Genomic DNA, 18,922 nt, shown 5'->3' with positions numbered 1-18,922 from the left:
AATCAACCTAAAGTTGTGGCTTGGTCTAAGACAAATTCTAAAACTTGATTCAATTAGCCAATCTGATAAAAAATTAAATCCAAAATCAATAACTTAATTTTCCACTATTACTCTTAATCCAAAAGATTAACCAACCAACAACTTACCCAAAACTTATTGATTTTTAATCTGCAAAACGAAAAATGGTCTTTAGCTTGATGGTCAATGTCTTAAAACTTCCAAATCTTTAATCTAAGTTTCACACCAAAGAGAGGTCACTAACTTAACCAAAAATCAAATGGGTGAATTTCACCTCCCAAATTATAAGGAAAATAAGTCTAACCCAAGGTTTTTCTCAAGATTCCGGCAAAGATCGAGCAGTGGCGGTAAATGGCACGTCAGCTCGTGGATACTATAGATAGGCAGTGGGTGTTTCTGTTGGACGAAAAAAATTGTTTAGGCTAGCGGCTGGTAGCGAGGGTTTTGCATGAGGAAGGTTTGCAAGAGTGGGAGAGAAGGGAAATTTCTAGTTTTACATATTTTATTCAGCAGCAATTACGAACAAACCATAGCTTCAAACAATGATCCAACCGTTCAAAATGAAACTCCATATGTCTCGAACAGACTGACCAGATTTTAGCACGATCCAACGGTTCAAACTCCGAAAATCGACAATTTTGTGAAAGTTGTTGCTGAAAAACCGAATTGTTTTCTATCTTTTTTTTTTTTTTTTGCCTCTTTTCACTCTCATTTAATTTCGAAAAAAAAATCTCAACTCTTTTATTTATTTATTTTTCAAATTTTTAAAAGATAAATAAAATATTTTATCACAATATCTTTAAAATCTCCCAAGATTCTATTAAATTTATAAATCAATTAACTTTTCAAATTATCTTAATTTATGCTTCAAAAACCAAAATTAGAGGGTATAAAATCCATCAATTTGATACAAATTAAATCTTTCCAAATATTTAAATCAATTAAACCACATGAAATTAATTATCTCAATTTTTTTTAAGTTGGCCCTAAAATCCAAAATCAAAGGGAAACAAAATTAAATATTTTCAAGATAATCAGTTCGAATATATAATCAATTAAATTCAATTTAATCAATAAAAGTTTTTCAATTATTTCAATTTAACTCCAATTTTTCAAATGAAAGGAAAATTTAAACTCAATAATTTTAGATAATTAACTTAAATTTTTCTGAAATTCGGGATGTGACAAGATTAATACAATTTAATCACATGTTTATTTCCGTATAACTTGTTGGGTAAATAAATTCACATGGATTTATTACATATATGAATTCCATTATATTGCTGGAAATTTTGCGAAACCGAGTTAAGATCACGGCAAAGGTGGCCACGTGTTAATGATCCAATGGCCCACAACGCGTAGCTTTTAATGAACAAAAACCATTGCCTATCTGGAGCTGTACCCGCAAGCTCTGCCCGAACAAAAAAAATAAAAATCCATAAAAATAAGAAACTGCCGCTAGATCTTAGCCGGCTGCCCCTGCCCCCCTGCCCGTAATTTCTTCTCCGTCAAATTACTCGTCTCCTACATTTTCTTCAAAAAAAAAAAAAAAAAAAACCTAAACCCCCAATCTCTCTCCGACAACTGCCTTTCATTTTGGATTTCTCTTCTCATTCCATCAATTTCAATTCATTTCCTCTCTTTTTCCTTCCAATTAATCTCTCCTTTTGTTCTAATTAACTTCCCGATTCGTTTGATTGCTTCGTTGTACTGGAGTTTACAGCTCTAATTTCCCACTAAAATGCTATAGATTCATGTAGTGTTACTGAGATTTGCTTGTTTGATGGCGTCGATTCGGAGGACTCTGTCGCCGGCGTATCCCGATCGGGTTTATCCCAACGGAATCCCCTTTTCAACTTCTTCTCCATCTTCAAAGCTTCTTTCTAATACTAAATACTCCTCTCCTTTCTCGTCTTTTGCCATTGGAGCGCGGAGATTTATCTCTGGTGCTTTCTTTGTCAAGCCTCCCCGTAAAGGTAGCAATAGTTGGCGACGGGCATTCTTTAGATGCTGTGTGTTTTTCTTGCTTGGCTTCTTGCTAGGTATGATGCCGTTTGGTCATGATGCCTACGACATTCGTAGCCATGACTTCTCTTTCGAGATCAAGCCGCCGCATGTGAACGCGCAGTTCGAGAAAGATAGTCATGGTCAGGTTTGGCGAGAGGATTCAGTTGTCGATTCAGTTAATTTGTCGGTCAAGCCGTCTCCGGAAGTAAATTTGACTTTCAATTCAGTACCGAAGACGCAGTTGATTGTGGTGACACCGACGTATAATCGTGCACTTCAAGCCTATTTCTTGAATAGGCTGGGTCAGGCTTTGAAGCTTGTGAATCCTCCATTGCTATGGATTGTGGTGGAGATGAATTCAGCGTCGATGGAGACTGCCGAGATATTGCGGAAAACGGGGGTTATGTATAGACATTTGGTTTGCACTAAAAACATGACTGACGTTAAGGATAGAGGAGTTCATCAAAGGAATGCGGCTTTGCAACACATTGAACGCCATAAGCTCGATGGGATCGTTTACTTTGCCGATGATGACAATATATATTCGTTGGAGTTGTTCGATAGCCTGAGAGATGTTAGGTAATTGAGACCCATTATGATGAGTATTTTCTTGAATTTATAGACCTAAAAATTCGATATTCTTTGGTTATCGTATGAAGGCTCGAACATTTTTCTATCTATTGGTTGCACATTTGTTGTCGATTTCTATCTGTTGCTTCAAAATTTGAGGACTATTTGATTCGTCCGTTTCATTCATAATTACATTTGCTCTTAAATTTTGTATTTTTGTGTATTCTTGGATTAAATTGTGCGTTTTTATTGCCTTTGTCATTATGGCAGTTTTTTCGCTGCGAAAATAGTGCATGTAATCTCGCACCTATATGATCTTACCCACATTTGGTTGCTTAACTAATTTTTGCGTATTTATATGGACATCCAAATATTTCTGTCTACGTTTAAATGGACTGAAATGTTGACCGAAAGTGACGCAGATTAACAACCTCTTCATTGTTAATGTTTTCGCAAGGCAATTTCTTGTATCAATGACAGAATTTTCATGAGCTTAACCAGTTTTCTTTCTTTTCGTGAATCGAATTTTGTACCGATATACTTCTGCTTTTCGTATGGTCTTGTTTTCTTTCATTTTTATTCAATTAAGGTTGTTTTTATCATATATATATATATATATGTACTCCCACTTACTACTATGATGCCTTCTCCTTATATTATGTTCCCTCAAAAGGATAATTAAATCATATAAGTTTATATAGTATGGCTCATCCTTCCCGTTACATCACTTCACACCTCCAGTAGCTGTCATTTGAAATGTTTTAGATGTTACTCTTTATTACTTAACTCATAAGCTTTTACAATCTGAGGAAAAAGCTACATTCTTGGAATACTGTTTCGGCTTCCCTCCTCTCATTAGGCTTCCAATATTGTTTATTTTTCGTGAGGAGATGTTAATAGTTAGAATTAGGAGATATACAAGTTTTCTTTCTTTTATTTGATAGTTTGAGCTGGTTTTTCTTTTGGGAGACAACCTTTTATCTTACCAGAACAAATTTTATATTTTCTTTACATGACTGGGATTTATTGTTCAAACTTATAATTTCTGTTTATTTGGAAGACTCCTTATCTTATTATACTTATTTTTCAGCCGCTTCGGCACTTGGCCTGTTGCTATGCTTGCACAAAACAAAAACAAAGCGATTCTTGAAGGTCCTGTATGCAATGGAAGTCAAGTAATTGGATGGCACACCAATGAGAAAAGTAAGAGGCTTAGAAGATTTCATGTTGATATGTCTGGATTTGCTTTCAATAGCACCATCTTGTGGGACCCGAAGAGATGGAGACGTCCTACTTCAAAACCTATTAGACAGTTAGACACTGTGAAAGAGGGTTTTCAGGTATTATTATTATGTGCCCTTTCCATAGTTTTGGTTGTTGTCATTCGTATGAATGGTTTATCAATGCTATAATTTCATCGTTGCTGTCCTTCTCTTTGGCAGGAGACTACATTCATAGAGCAGGTAGTTGAAGATGAAAGTCAAATGGAAGGTGTGCCTATTGGCTGCTTAAAAGTAATGAATTGGCATCTCCATTTGGATGTTCCCAATTTTGTTTATCCCAGCGGTTGGGTGTTTCAGAAGAATCTTGATTATGTCCTACCAATCAAGTGATTAAACTTTGCCGTTGCAGTTTGAAGCTTTAGAATTTTAGACAGGTACCATCTTTTTTAGAAACCAGGTTCTTGCAACATTTTTTTTTTTTTTAAATCTATGCTCATAGAATTTAGGGTTTGATCCTGGTTATATAAGTTGATATATCTAAGGAATTCTCAAAATTTGAAGTTTCCCTATAATCAGGAGGCAGAAATATTAAATGTGGGAGGAAAAGAAACTATATTTTATGCGATGATACTAAATGCATATAGCTTCATCTCGAATTTCATTTCAGTTATACCATTGGTTAATAGGAAAGAAAGTTCCAATAACAATGACATAGAATCTTCGCTTTCCTTTGATGGCAGTTTGATCCAAATCTGAATTTTGGTGGCTTTTAACTCCCCGATTGGATCGTTGCTTGAATTGGCGCTGCTGTTGGTGATGAAGAGTTCCATGGCTAGCTTGGCTTTCAACACAAAAACATACACGTTTATCATTTTTACTCGTAAGAATTTTCTTGCATATTCTTTAACAGAGATGAGTTTCGTTTAGCTGTAGAGTTTTAGTGCTTACTTTGGAGAGTTTCTTTAATTTTTCAATCTTCAATTGTTACAGCAAAACCTTCCAAATAGTGTGGGGGCAGGGGACTATTGTATATCTAAACTCTGTATCTGTTGTAAAACCAGTTGGTGACCAATTCAATGGGGCCTAATCAAGTAAGGCCACTTTCTTCTAAGAGTAAGATAGTTCGCAACATTTTTATTCCCTATCACTTTCGAGGAACGGGTTCGCTCCTCTTCCTAAATCATCCACCCTCCAGATGGAGGGACAGTTTTGTTCTGAGAGGGATCCCCCCCTCTCCAGGAGAGTTTCCATGGGGGCGGTTTCCAATCAAGTACAACAAGTGGGGTTTGAGGAAATGAGTATATGTCATCAGTTTAACTATTACCACAGCCTAAATTATTTAACTCTAGTTATAAATCTTTATGGAAGTGTTTTGAGTGCTGAATTGAAGTCTAAAGTTAATATGTTGGAGTTAAAATGTCTGTGTTTGTGGTGTCGATTTTTTTAGTTGAGTTTGTGGTGCCGATTTGGAGTTTCTCAATAAGTGTACAAAAGTGAGGGAATGATGAAATTCCTCAATAAATGTGCAAAAGAAAGAAAGAAAGAAGAGAAAATATTGTTCCTTGATAATTGTGCTAACTTCCATAGTTAACGCCATTAAAGTTGGTGGATTTGAGTTATTTTTTAACGCTATTAAAGTTGGTGGATTTGAGTTATTTCTTAACGCTATTAAAGTTGGTGGATTTGAGTTATTTCTTAACGCTATTAAAGTTGGTGGATTTGAGTTATTTAACACCGACTTATAACGTTGATGGGTCAAACACCTTTCTAAACGTGTTGCAGTTCATTTGAACATGTGGAAAGACCTTGGAGCTTGTGTAACAAGGAAATTTATGTTTGTGATAAAGGTGAAAGAGAGACGAGTTATATGTATGGGTTGAAAATGTACATGAATTTTAAAATGTTTAATAGATTTTTGAGCTTTTAATTCTGTTTAATAATTTCCTCATTTTTTTTCTTTTCTTAAAAAAAAATAGCGTCAATTTTAATTTTATCTCTTAAAAAGAAATGTTATTTTAAAAAAAGAAAAATGATTATGCATTTCAAAATTCTAATCGCACACGTTTATTTGAAATCACGAATATCATTTGGAGAGAGAAAATATAAGATTGAAAAAGAAGAGAATTCAACAGTGGATTCATTTCAAATCAAGAAATTATGACAGTATCTCCTCCTACTATATGACAATTCTTCAAACATGGCAATTGCTATTTGTAAATATTCTTCAAATATGGCAAACCAAAATTTAGATTTTTTCGTCAAAATAAGTATAATTCAACCGATATAGTATTTATATTAGATTTCTAAATTAGAAATTTGATTCCTCCATTTCACATTATTGTAAGAAAAAATAATTTTATTTAATTTCTATTTTACTCTTATTTTACAATCTATCAAGACTCATCAATAGACTACATGCATCTTGATTGAATTCTATCATACATAAGTGAATAGACTTCAATTAAAATACGAATAGTCTATCACTATTAGACCATTTATATTTTGATTGAAGCCTATAATAGACTTCAATCATTTTATTATTGATAGGCTATCAACAAAATAATATTTATGACAAATGTAATAATAAGTCTATCTCTCATCACCTATAAAAGCATTAGTGATAGTGATAGAAGCATGTCATGGTAGAAGTCTATCATCCATTAATAAAAAGTCTGGGACAATTTAATAATTCTAAATTTTTAAGAATTAAATTCTTATTAATAGAAAAAATTTTAAAATATTTTCTTTGCCATACACGCAAATTGTTTTAAAATTTTATCAATTTTGCCTACTATTGGTGTAAAACTCAAATAAATAAATGAAAAAAAATGAAACCAATTTATTTCCATATTTTAGTTAAATCTAATATTACAAAACTACCGTTCAACCATACTCCCAGACCCCAGTTATAAATATATTCACCGTTAGTTGTTTCAATTCCCTTTTTTTTCTCCTCTTCCAGAGATTTTTTTTTCCTTTTTTCCTTTTTTTCAATTAAAAGTTATAATAATGACAATAATAATAATAAAACTGCGTGAATGTAATGAAATAATTCTGATAAAATTTCCATTTCTCGTTCCAAAATTCAATCATTTGCTTAAATTCAGTCAAATGGTCAAATTGATGAACACATTTTCAATCTTTTAAAATCTGCATAAGAAATGAAATGCCATTCAAAGAATATGCTAGAAATCGTACTGAAATTTTTTTAAAAAGGGTGGGATTGGCAAAAAAAAAAATGGTATAGTGAAGGATATATAGTACAGGGGAGGGATTATCTTCACCAAAATTACATTCCGAGCAAAGCCCTTTACAATAGGTTCCAATACAAGCCACCCAGACTGACCAGAGACCAATCTAAACAAAATGTCATAAATCTTTAAAGAATTGGACCAACCAAAATGGAAAAGGAACAACATTTCTTACAACTTCTTAATACAGATATGTACAACTACTCAGAATCAGCATTTCCTTCCCCTAATTTTGTGAGGATGGCTGTTAGTCAGGTTCAAAGCTGTGTTTTCTTGAGTTCTCTCTGGTCACAATCACCGGTTTCACGCACCATCACACAGACTGATGATCAAGGATTTCACATTGATTGTCTGCGACAAATTATAGTCAAAGCAATCAAACTGCCACAGGATGATTGATAAAGCTGACCGAGACCATGACGGAGGATACATCGCCTCATACTCCAAAGAGCTGATTCGATCGTTCTAGGTTATCGAGGCTCTCTGTTTTACCACTCCGGAGTTGAAATGTGAACCAATGATATTAGTCCTAACTTTACAAGAAGAATAGTTTGCGGCCGCTACAACTGTCTTTCATTTTCAAGACCTAGAACTACGAGCGTCGGTCTGCCAAAATGCAACATGTTCGCAAATTTACTAAAACAAGATGCTCCAAATAAAAGCATGTCTTGGGATATCTCTTTCAAGGGGAGGGGCGAAGTCTAGAAGCAAGAACTATTTGCACAAACACTGTAGACATCCAAAAAGCCTACGTGTTTAGTTTAAAGGATTTCATTAGTGAAAACCGGATGTTGGCACATCATTAAGAAATACTATTTTTTTATTAATTTAAAATATCTAAATTTATCCCAAATATCTTTATCTTAAGTTTATCCTAAATGTCTTTAATTTTATGAGATTTAAGTTATAAATATTTCAATATATATTAAATCTAATTCGAGTTGGGTTTGGTCAATCCAAACAAAATTTATTCAACTCGAGACCCAAATCTAATTAAAATAGAAAATTTTCAATCCAACCCAACTTTTACGGTTTGGATTGGATAGTCTGGATTGTTCAGTATTCCAGGTCATTTGAACACCTCTCAAACAGAAGAATATCTGAAACCAAACTTTGAGAGAGTTATAGAACAAATTCAAGAGACTGTCAAAAAGCCATTACACCATTTACATCAGGTTTTACTCCAGCATTATAAAGTTTTACTTCAAGGAATCAACAGAACATGGACTTGGAGAACAAAAATGATCAGCTTAAAATATAATCATAGAAACAGATATACAATTTTCAAGATTGAAATTGCAGTTTATAATCATAGAAACAGATATACAATTTTCAAGATTGAAATTGCAGTTTTCCCTATATTCTCTCTGTATCACCCCACTGCTGCTGAAAGCCTTTGCAAAATTAATTAAAATGTAGACACAAGGAAAGAGTTCTAGGAAAATATGCCAGTATAGTGACAAAACTAGCAAAAAGCAAGTAATACAATGTACAAGATCAAGGAAAAGTACCTAGAGAGAGTAGATTTTGTGCTGGGCTGGCTGGCATAAGCAGCAAGAGGACCTTTTAGGTTAACATATTTATTCAAAGCATTTTCAAGTTGTGGCGGTGGTAACTACAAGGAAAATTTTATTTAGGTCCACATAGAATACCAAGTATAAGAGAGATATCGGGACATCATGATACCTGTAATAGTACTCGAAAGGAATGAGGCTGTGTTTGAAATGCACATTTCAAAAAACCAAACCACAATTTTGGCATCCTCCAGACCTGGATTCAAATAATAGTAGCATGGTTATTTCCAATAGATATAACATCTATATGAATGACTCACAAGTTAGGCTTGGTTACCATCTTGCATTAGTTCAATTGAATCCGAATCTTATTTAATTGTTAAGTTTATGGAAAAAGTTTTCAAGTAACATCAGTCTTCAGATTTTATACACAATATTCTTCATAACAGTAATAAATAAATAATCCACGTGAAGTCACGTGCACATGATCTACCCCTTTAATAGTTTAACCAAAAAAATAAAGCCTTATAAAAACCCTATTTCAACTAGAAAGGGAACTCCACTAGGATTCATACATTCATTAGCAATCAAAATCATGGATCAAGTGAATTTAAAAACCAGATGGTGATGTTTCATGTTAGCACAAAACTAGAAATGACAGAATAAAACGAAAAGTTTGAAGAGGTAAATGTTAGAAGGCATTGACTTGCTCTAACCAAGGGGGCACAGTAAATTAAATTTGGAAGAACAAAGTTACAGATGGCAAAGCTTTATTTACTTTTCATTCATTAGATTTGGAAAACGTAAGCTGTTAATGTATGTACCTGTCTGTTTACAAGTTTGGAAAGTATCTCCATGACAAAATCAACCTGGAAATAAACCACGGGTTGAAAATAAGTAACTCGTGATGCCAACAGTTAACTTTATTTCAAACACAAAGCTGCGTAAGAGATATTCAATGAACAAAAAGGAAAGGAGCATGAAGAATAGATACGATCTTCTATAGGTACAAATATAATTTCCAGTCCCACCTAAAGCAAAATAATGTCAGTCTCAGAAAACTAAACTTTGATCGCAGTTCTCAGCAGGTCAGAGCAACGGAGGAGAATGGAAATTTATCAACCACTTCCTCCATTTACATTGACTAAAAATTTCAGGACCTGTATCAACCTCACTATTGGAAACCCTATACTTGGTGACTAACCAAAAACTCAATCCATAAGGCACGTATATAATAGCTCCATGACAATACTTCCTAATGTCAGAAAACAGCTAAATAGATGATAAACATACCAGAGTAGGGAAAGCATCAATTGCCTGAATCACAGTTCTCATGAAGAGAAGAGGGAGTGGAGTTTGTTCAACCTGAAAAAAAAAGAGGCGTTATTACGTTACCAAATTAAAAATAAAAGTGATTAGTTTACTAGACTCCTTAACATACCATCTGGCTCAAGGCTTTGGCTAAAACCTGCTGAGTGAAAACTGTACGTTGCTCAAAACAAGCTGAACAAGCATCTGTTATCTAGGAAAACAAAAACAACACCAGAATACTATATTAGTATTTATCGATCCAGTAAATATAGAGTACATGTGGAATCCAGTACAACCTATTATGAATGGTTAGAAATTAGATGTGCGAGTCGCCAATGCATCATCCAAAAAATGCACATATTTAACCATACGATACTAGATCCCCATTAGCTAAAAAGTTCGTTACAGAGGTAGAACTAAATACAACAGGTTATAGTGGTTTAGAGGCAAGAGAGCCAAACCTCTGAAATGCTTAGTAACCGCCATAATTATATTTGATACTGTAACACAATTTCAATCCTGCTTGCTTTCAAATCTCATGGTTGGTTTCCAATCCAGTGCAATAAAGCCACTCATGTGACAGAATAATACACTTGGTATAATTTGAGATATCCGGTAAGCACCAAACCTCACATGTAGCTTACTTGAATCTCAACTCACAAGAGGCAAAAAAAACTATATTATACATCAAGATCTTAGGAGTCCACCACTCCCTGCATATTTCAGGCGAGAGAAGGGAACTACAGGCCAGTGAAGGAAGTTAAATTCAGTTGGAGGGAAGCATGATAAGTGAAGGGATATTGAGAAGTTATTTGCAAAATGTAGACTTGTCAGGAGAGAAGCGAAGGTTCTTGAACTCCTGCCTAATCAATTCACTGTTCCTCAATCGAACTCCACAGTACAATTTTTTTCCCCGTTAACTGTGTGAGTACGAGGTCTCCAAGGATATAGTACCTTATAACATCATGTCTAATTGATTCCGGCAGTTCTGTTAGGACGCATGTGGGGGAGGGGGGGCCTAGATCAATTCAAAAAAAGCTAATGCCCTCATCTGCTGCCATGAAAGACAAAAATGTAGTCTCAAACACAAAGGAAGGAAAGAGTAAGATACCCCAAAAAAAGAACAATGCTGGGATTCTCACTCAAGTGATTTAGAAGAATAATTTCAACATACTAATTTTGCCCATGCTCGATTTTCTCAAAGAACCTATCATTATCCACATTGTAAATTTGATTAAAGTAATTCTAGTGACTTCAAAGACATTTCTAAGTCAATTTGGGATGGAATAAGCATGTGACAATATCAAAAAATGGCTCAACGATCCAATCAAACCCATTTTTCCAGAAGTCAATGTAAAGATTGGGAGTTAGATGAATTAAAGAAATTTTTACAGCCCAAGAAGAACATTCAAGACTCGAACTTATTCTTTTGGTTATGAAACACGATCAAGAAAGGTTGATTCAAGAAAATCAATGAATGAGTTCTAAACCCACTACGACATTGAAACATATCCACAAATCCAACAAAATGACTACTTTGATCCCGTAGTATTGGAGGAAATAAAGAAAACAACAAAAGAAATTCAACGTTCACTGGAAAAAATGACTCAACATATTGATCATTTATCAATTCATTTGCAAGAGTTAAAGAACAGATTGATTTCATATACAGAAGAAAAGACAAAGGAATCACAGTGGGAAACTTTTCAAATAAAAAATCTTGAAGATAAAATATGGAAAAATCTTGTTGAGACCCATGTAGTTAACGGAAGTGATTGAGACAAAAATCATGCAAACGAAGTAGAAGAAAAAGAAGAAAAAGAATAATGTGAAGATGTTAATTTGGAAATTGTCTCAAGTGAAGAAGAAAAATCCAACAAAGAAGATGGAAAAGAAGTATCGAACACTGAGCAAGAATCAAGCAAGAATAGTGACACATTCAAACTGTCGAAGAACTTGAAGCGAATGATAACGAAGACACAATTCTTGAACGATTCTATTTGGAAGTTGGTTTTTTAGTGATTGGTCCTTTTAATACGGTTTTGAATGAGCCGGAAGGAAACATCTTTTTTGGATTTATGGCCGATGGAGAAGTTCGTCTTTTGGTGGCAATATTGGATCTTTTGCCCCGAATTTATTCCTTTGACCACAATATTTTTATTCAAAATGTAGGAGGTTGGTTTGATCATAGTCCGTTGAACAAGTTTAATTCATTCCTTGTTTGCTTCATAATTTTTTTTTCTTTTCAAAACTCGAGGACGAGTTTTCTTTTTGGAGGGACAAAATGATGTAAGAAGAATAGGGATTAATTGGGTAATTAGGTAATATTCTAGGTTAATTCCCTTTTTACCCTCACTTATAACAAAGCTCTATAAATAGGAACCTTCCCCTCTTGTATCAAACACATTATTCATTCTAATAAAAGATTTACGATTTTGATTCTTGGAGGATTAATCCTTAAGGCTACTTAGGCTACATCAATAATTCTAAAAGATGCCAATTGCCAACCATACCTTCTTTAATGGAAGGCCATCTTTTTCAGGAATTATGTTGTGGATGGCAATCAATACTTCAACAGGTGTTAAAGCTGGGCGTGTATGTGCTGAACCCTGAAAGGAATGAAAAAAGCCCATTAGCAATATTCTATTAATATATTATTATTAAAAGAAAAAAGGAAAGAAAGAAAAAGAACAAAGCCCCAACAAGAATCCAATTCAACTAAATATTCAAAAGAATAAGTTGTAAGATTACCCTAACATGATCCAGAAATCTTACAAAAATATGCACAAGCTTCTGTTCTACTCAATTCTTATTCGTGGCAGCAAAGCAAAAATAACATAAGTAAAAATTTGAAGTATTCTCAATACCTGTAATATGTAAGCCAACGCTCTCTGAAACTTCTCCAGTGGAAGATCAACCAGCCGAGGAAAAACAGGTAAAACCTGGTACCTCAGAATGAATAAGAAAGAAACATTTAAAGATTTGATTCAAACTGTAAATCTTTCTCTATTTTATAATTTGAATTTTGACATGTGCCAAATGGGAGGTGGATAATGAACTTGTGTTGCTGAGATTAGAGGACAGTGACGATAATACATTAATTAAAGGTTGTCCATTGCTAAATTATATCATTGTTTGACGAAGACGATTACTGCATTGAAAATATATAAATTATAAAAAGAACACTTTGCAAGAAAATGCATCAAGGATATGTATGTTCTTTTGCTACAATTATTGCTGATGTAAGTATAGAATATAAAAAGTTGTGATACTGGCGATTTATTTTTTTAATTCCTCATCAAAATGATGTACACACACAAAAAAAAAAAAAAAGGAAAAAAGAAAAAGAAAAAAAGAAACTAGTATCATGATTAAATGAATTTACAGAATTAAGATGTATTACTTGATCAATTACACTAGTTCCAAATGTATGTCAAGCTGCCCGTTAATTTACATTTAAAATTGTTTTTGGTCAAATCCATCCCAATAATTGTGCTGAATCAACCTAAAACACAACCCACAAGCTCATTCAAATGCACATTTTCATAAGCCATGCCAATTGACTACACGCTCTACACATCTAGAAATAGGTTATGCTTACTTGTAGACCACTATAAACGAGACTAGTATTAAACATCATTATCTATACATTCTTCTCTAAAATAAAGAAGAAAAACAAAAAATAAAAAGCTGAGAAAGAGAGACCTCATTTTTGGAAAGTGAGGACAACATGGGAATGAGAATTGTCACATCCTGGAGCAAATAAACGAAATCTGGATCAGAAAAGAAAATTTACATAGGGCACAATAGCAAAATAAATACTTTTCTAACCTTCAGTTTAGTTTCATATAAATGTTTGACAGTTGCAATCAGATCAGACGAAGGCGTTGTCTCTTGAGTTAGTACCTGTAGTACCTGGCCAGCAAAAAAGCAAACTGTTCAAGGACCAATTACTGATTGTACAACAGAAGAAAGTTTACAGAAATACGTAAAGACATACCAGTGCTAAGAGATGTTCACTTCCTGGAGGTGGATCTGATATTATTCTAAGCAATTCAGAATCAGATGACCCTAGGGCTGTAATAAGATTTGGAATATGTTCATGAACGGCCTGCATCAAATAATAACATGATGCAGACATAATTCAGTACCATTTCCTGTAATAGTTTAATTTTGATGCAAAAGAAATTTTCATTGTCTTTTTAGTAGAAATACCAAGTTTCAAAACATAAAAATAAATGCCAAAAGGATAAGAGTGCACAAAAATGGCATACAAAAGAAAAAAATTACCGAAGGAGGTTTCAATTGTTAAGAACAAATACTTGAGAGTAGTCAATTTGAAGTAGAAGCCATAAAGAGGTGTTCAGAAAGTGTTGAAACACATCTCCCCTGCAAAGGGATTTCTTTGCCTCAAGGCTGCTTCTATTTCTCCCCAACCAAATATTCAACATGGTAGTAGGAAAATATATATATATATATATATAATTAAAATATAAAAAAAGCAGAAGTCCTACCCAAAAGTGCCAAGATAATGATGAAAACTATGTAAAAGGGGTAACAACAAAGTCACGTTTTCTGTCTCTATTGGTCAAAGCTTTTCTAAATTAAAAAGAGAGAGAATAGGATCCCTCAACCAAGCAAACAATAGAGGCAATACAATGATATTTCCCCATAGACGAGGCAAGTGAGACCAACGAGTACTATCAACAAACTGATCATCCGACTAGAAAAGAACAAAGTAATGATCATAAATGAGTGGAACTAAGAGGAAGACCTTACAATATCATGAAAGCACCATATGCAGTAAGACAAGAGAAGGTTCTTACTAACCAGATTCCCTATCCGAGTCTCCCTCCTCACAATTTTTGTTTACTTCCACAGCCCACCCCGCCGCCCCCCCCACACCAAAAAAAAAGAAAAAGAGCCTTGTATTTTTCTCCTATCTTTTCCTAATAGCAGAAGGGATCTCAAACAAAAACAAACAAATCAATCAATCATGATTCTTCCAACGGTCAATCCCGTTAGCGAAAAAAAAGTTTCTTCTAAATTTTTGCCAGAAGATGATCCTAAAATGATGCATACCAAGGATTATAACCTAAAGGCCAAAGGGTCAGTGATACACAATATAGGGAAAGAGAGAACCTTCTGACCCACCACTTAGCCCCATCTACTCAACTTCACAAGCACGAAACACTTGGATCGTGTTTCTTGTCCAGAAAAATATATATGCATTAACGTACATACTTAGGTATATGTATGTGCATATATACATGTATGTGTGTGCGCGTTTTGCCCTATATATTGTTATTCTTGAATGTCGTAAGCATGCATTTCCCAGTTTTGGGATTTTATGTTATGCTGCGAAAGATGTAGCTTGTAATTTTTATATTATCAATGAAGAGCATGAGTTTCCTCTCGGGGAAAAGAAGAAAAGGAAAGGACCTCTTTCACTGCTCTAGGAGCCCGTCCATAAGCATCAAATACAAACCGAAGCAGACAAGGTTTCTGCAGGAAAAGGACTATATAGTATCAATTTAATCTGGAGAGGCAATGTCAGATTTATAATCCCTAAAACTAAGTAACTAACATAAAAGATCAGGAACCTTCACGCATAGAGCAAAAAGAAGAGAAATATGTCTTTCGGCTTCTGAAAGTGACAAGGTTGAACTGCCATGAACTGTAGGTTGTGAACTCCTCAATGAATCGTTTTCTGAGGTTCCGGGATCTGAAACTTGAGAACCACAAACAGATGTTTCCTGACTTTCACCCTAGAAAACAATTTTTGCCATGGTAAGGGATAACATCAATAAATTAATACAGAAAATTGAACAGTATATCCTCTTGTTTAGAAAAATTAGAAAGTGCTTCATTGTGTTATCATTTAACGAAGGTAATCTGGAAAAGAAGACAACAACAGAAAGCAATTCTGCGTCCGGTCCCCAGCTCATGGGGGTATTATCAAAGGGGATAAATGTATAGGAGATTCCCAAACATGGCAGTCAATTTAAAGTAAACTGGATCAATAATCCATGACAATCTAAAGATCAAACTTTGAATAATGATAATGAATTTCCTGCTCAATTCTAGTCTCCTTCGTCTTCAGGCACATGGATTGTTTTTAATCTTTGGAAATGGGGTGAAACGGAAGAAACAAATGTAACAAACCTCTCCTCCAGTTCTTTGTTCAATCGATCCACATGGTGAAGGCTCTACATCTGTCTGATCTACGTTGTCTACTGCAGACAGGAACATGTTTGTTGCATGTTGCTCAATCCTATCTGAAATGTAACTTAGGCGGTACAGTTTGTTTGCCACCTAATGAACAGTGAAAACAACAGACCACATAAAACGTAAGCATATACATCATAAATATAAGCAGACGAAACCCATCCAACAGATTAAAACGTCCATTGGCAGGAACAAAGGTTGCATTTCCATACCAGTCTAATAGCTGTTGCTCGAACCTTAATTTCTGAATGTGTAGCACACTGCCATCAAACAACCATGTGAGGACTGAGGAGGATAGAATAAAAGTAATACTCATATATGCTTCCAATGAACACAAGCATACACATCTACAGATTATACCAAATCTATCCCATACATGCCACGCCAAGATTCTTCCCAAATTAACTCATCGGGGGTTTTGATGTTGGTTCATGGCATTTGGCATTAAGAGACGGAAAAATAAATAGGAAATTGATTTTGGGAAAATTGGTACAAACCCAATAGTCACGTACTTGGGATATTAAAATCCTACAAAATTCCTTAAATGTTATAATGGGGTCAAGCAATTATCTTAAGATTAATTGAGGTGCACATATTATCAGCCTAGCATCTAGATATTGACGATTGACAGAGAGAATGATGGTTCTGTTGGAACTAAGGGACTTAGGTGATTTCTGGGAGTATGATAGTAATTTACCTTACCCTAATTTTCTTTCCTTTTTTGTATTAAGGCTTGTTGGAACCTATAAATAAGAACCCTCATTTATCTTTCATGTTATGTTAAAAATAATAAAAAGGAGATTCTCTATCGTGGTTTTTTCTCCTTGTTCTAGGGTTTTCCACGTAAACCTTGTGTCTTCTATTTCTATCTTTTAACATGGTATCAGAGCATGGTGATGAAACCCTAGCCGTCATCGGCAAAAACCAACCGGTGCAAGATAACATTAGGTCTTCACCTCCCTTGCTTCCGCCACCGCCGCTGATGGAACCTCCAACCGCTAAGGCCGTCACCACTGCCGCCACTGCCACTACTGTCTAAGCCGCAATTGACCGGTATCTTTAATCCCTGCACATACGTCCGCCACAGCATCCGATTGGAAACCCTAGCGCGGCCGCTTTCTTCCCCGATGCCACTGCCGTTGATTTTTGTCCTACCGCCGGTAGCCGCTTCATCTAGCCACCGGAATCTGAAGCCGGTGTTGTTGAGTCTTCCGCCCACCACAAAAGCTACCAACCGCATATGATGTGCCGACTACGAGCTACGATCCAACTCCTAAACAGCCGCCAGCCGCATATCTACCATCGTCGAGATTTCTTTCTCCTGCGCTGTCGAGCAATGAACACCAAGGATCGATGGGTCTATCTCCGACAATGGTTCAACAACAAATCGCTACTCTTGGGGCAGCCCTAGGCACTTCCACGAACTTAAATTCAAGTGTATTGAATTCAGACGTTCCTTCTGGTCTACCGATGTATCCAGAGAATCCAGTAACCTCTTTCTCTGCTTTAACTACTGCAGACTATTTGTCTGGGTCTATGGGAAATACCGCAGGCTTAATTGCGGGAGAAAAGTTAAATGGCCAAAATTATTAATCCTGGTCTCAGTCCATTAAAATGGCTCCTGAGGGGCGTCACAGGTATGGGTATCTAACTGGTAAGATACCTAGACCAGGGGACCCTTAAGAGCGCATTTGGAAAGGAGACGACTCCTTACTACGATCACTGCTGATTAATAGTATGGAGCCTCAAATAGGCAAACCATTGTTGTATGCCGCAACTGCTCGAGATATCTAGGATGCAATTCAGAAATCATATTCTAAGAGGCAAAATGTGTCTCGTCTTTACACTCTGTGTAAACAAGTTCACGAGTGCAAACAGGGGGCAATTGATGTCACTTCGTACTTTAATAAACTGTCCCTAATCTGGCAGGAAATGGACTTGTGTCATGAAATTATCTGGGATAGTCCTTGTGGAGGTGTCCAGTATTCCAAAATTGAGGAGGTAGATCGTGTATATGCTTTCCTAGCTGGTTTGGACTCCAAATTCAATGCAGCACGAGGCCGTATACTAGGACAAAGACCTATACCCTCTCTTATGGACGTGTGTTCTGAGGTTTGCCTTGAAGAAGACAAATCCAATGCTATGAACATAAAAAATGTGTCTGCTACTGATTCAGCTGCTTTTAATGCGAAATTATCTGGTAATGATGGTGATAAGCAAAATGGGAAACAAACTCCAGTGTGTGAACATTGCAAGAAACCCTGGCACACAAAGGAATAACGCTGGAAATTACATGGTAGACCACCGAATGGCAAACAACGCCCTCCAAATGACAAGCCCAATCCTGGTCAGGCTCTTGTGAGTGAATTTTACAAGTACTTCTCAACCACAACCTCAGATGAATTGTTAAAATGACTTTGCTATCTTTTCCCTTGGGACAATAGCTCAATCAGGTATATCACAATCCTCAAGTCTTTTAAGTATAAATGATAATAAACCATTGATACTTGATTCAGTGGCTACAGATCATATAACTGGGTCATCTCATAACTTTTTATCGTATCTTCCGTGTGCTGGTAATGAAAAGATCAGAATTGCAGATGGGTCTTTTGCTCCTCTTGCGAGCAAGGGTCATATTTCTCCCTTCCATAGTTTAACTTTACAGAATGTGTTGCATGTACCTAAAATATCTTACAATCTCTTATCTATTAGTAAGATAATCAGAGATCTCAATTGTCAAGTTGCCTTCTCACTGGATAATATTTTCTTTCAGGACTTAAGCTCGGGGAGGACGATTGGC

At 35.3% G+C, this 18,922-nt stretch overlaps 2 protein-coding genes across 5 annotated transcripts in view; one reads left to right on the top strand and one right to left on the bottom strand.

The window, feature by feature from the left end:
* Positions 1 to 1,453: 1,453 nt before the first annotated feature.
* LOC120086857 (probable beta-1,4-xylosyltransferase IRX9H) lies at positions 1,454 to 5,371 on the top strand. Of its 2 annotated transcripts, XR_005484347.1 has the most exons (5): positions 1,454 to 2,604; positions 3,686 to 3,935; positions 4,038 to 4,252; positions 4,559 to 4,698; positions 4,809 to 5,371. XR_005484347.1 is itself a non-coding variant. In XM_039043674.1 (4 exons), the coding sequence occupies exons 1-3, from the start codon at positions 1,802 to 1,804 to the stop codon at positions 4,206 to 4,208; spliced, it is 1,224 nt and encodes a 407-aa protein (XP_038899602.1). In that variant the 5' UTR covers positions 1,454 to 1,801; the 3' UTR covers positions 4,209 to 4,252; positions 4,559 to 5,371. The 2 variants fall into 2 exon arrangements, 1 of the variants encoding a protein (XP_038899602.1); XM_039043674.1 differs by having other exon boundaries at positions 4,559 to 5,371.
* A 1,670-nt stretch (positions 5,372 to 7,041) lies between these two features.
* The window catches only part of LOC120086087, a 32,788-nt gene continuing 20,907 nt past the window's right edge, over positions 7,042 to 18,922 (bottom strand). For 2 of the 3 annotated variants that reach the window (XM_039042523.1, XM_039042524.1), the window contains exons 13-27: positions 16,335 to 16,382; positions 16,060 to 16,209; positions 15,498 to 15,662; positions 15,337 to 15,399; positions 13,895 to 14,005; positions 13,726 to 13,809; positions 13,600 to 13,647; positions 12,762 to 12,836; positions 12,408 to 12,503; positions 10,025 to 10,105; positions 9,877 to 9,948; positions 9,408 to 9,452; positions 8,756 to 8,839; positions 8,581 to 8,684; positions 7,042 to 7,675 (exon numbers count right to left, since the gene is read on the bottom strand). In XM_039042523.1, coding sequence (XP_038898451.1) covers positions 7,630 to 7,675; positions 8,581 to 8,684; positions 8,756 to 8,839; positions 9,408 to 9,452; positions 9,877 to 9,948; positions 10,025 to 10,105; positions 12,408 to 12,503; positions 12,762 to 12,836; positions 13,600 to 13,647; positions 13,726 to 13,809; positions 13,895 to 14,005; positions 15,337 to 15,399; positions 15,498 to 15,662; positions 16,060 to 16,209; positions 16,335 to 16,382 — 1,272 coding nt within the window. In that variant the 3' untranslated portion in view covers positions 7,042 to 7,629. Of the gene's footprint in view, positions 7,676 to 8,580; positions 8,685 to 8,755; positions 8,840 to 9,407; positions 9,453 to 9,876; positions 9,949 to 10,024; positions 10,106 to 12,407; positions 12,504 to 12,761; positions 12,837 to 13,599; positions 13,648 to 13,725; positions 13,810 to 13,894; positions 14,006 to 14,184; positions 14,284 to 15,336; positions 15,400 to 15,497; positions 15,663 to 16,059; positions 16,210 to 16,334; positions 16,383 to 18,922 lie in introns of those variants that run through there. The other variant, XM_039042526.1, reaches the window with a different exon arrangement.

This window comes from Benincasa hispida, chromosome 9 (assembly GCF_009727055.1).
Source record: "Benincasa hispida cultivar B227 chromosome 9, ASM972705v1, whole genome shotgun sequence".
Taxonomy (NCBI): domain Eukaryota; kingdom Viridiplantae; phylum Streptophyta; class Magnoliopsida; order Cucurbitales; family Cucurbitaceae; genus Benincasa; species Benincasa hispida.
This window is presented reverse-complemented; position numbering and strand designations above follow the sequence as displayed.

What these genes read in the sequence shown, in the direction of transcription:
- LOC120086857 (XM_039043674.1), top strand. Translation starts at nt 1,802, where the DNA reads ATGGCGTCGATTCGGAGGACTCTGTCGCCGGCGTATCCCGATCGGGTT. An exon ending in GATAGCCTGAGAGATGTTAG is followed by an intron (nt 2,605 to 3,685) that starts GTAATTGAGACC and finishes CTTATTTTTCAG; the next exon opens with CCGCTTCGGCACTTGGCCTG. An exon ending in CTGTGAAAGAGGGTTTTCAG is followed by an intron (nt 3,936 to 4,037) that starts GTATTATTATTA and finishes TCTCTTTGGCAG; the next exon opens with GAGACTACATTCATAGAGCA.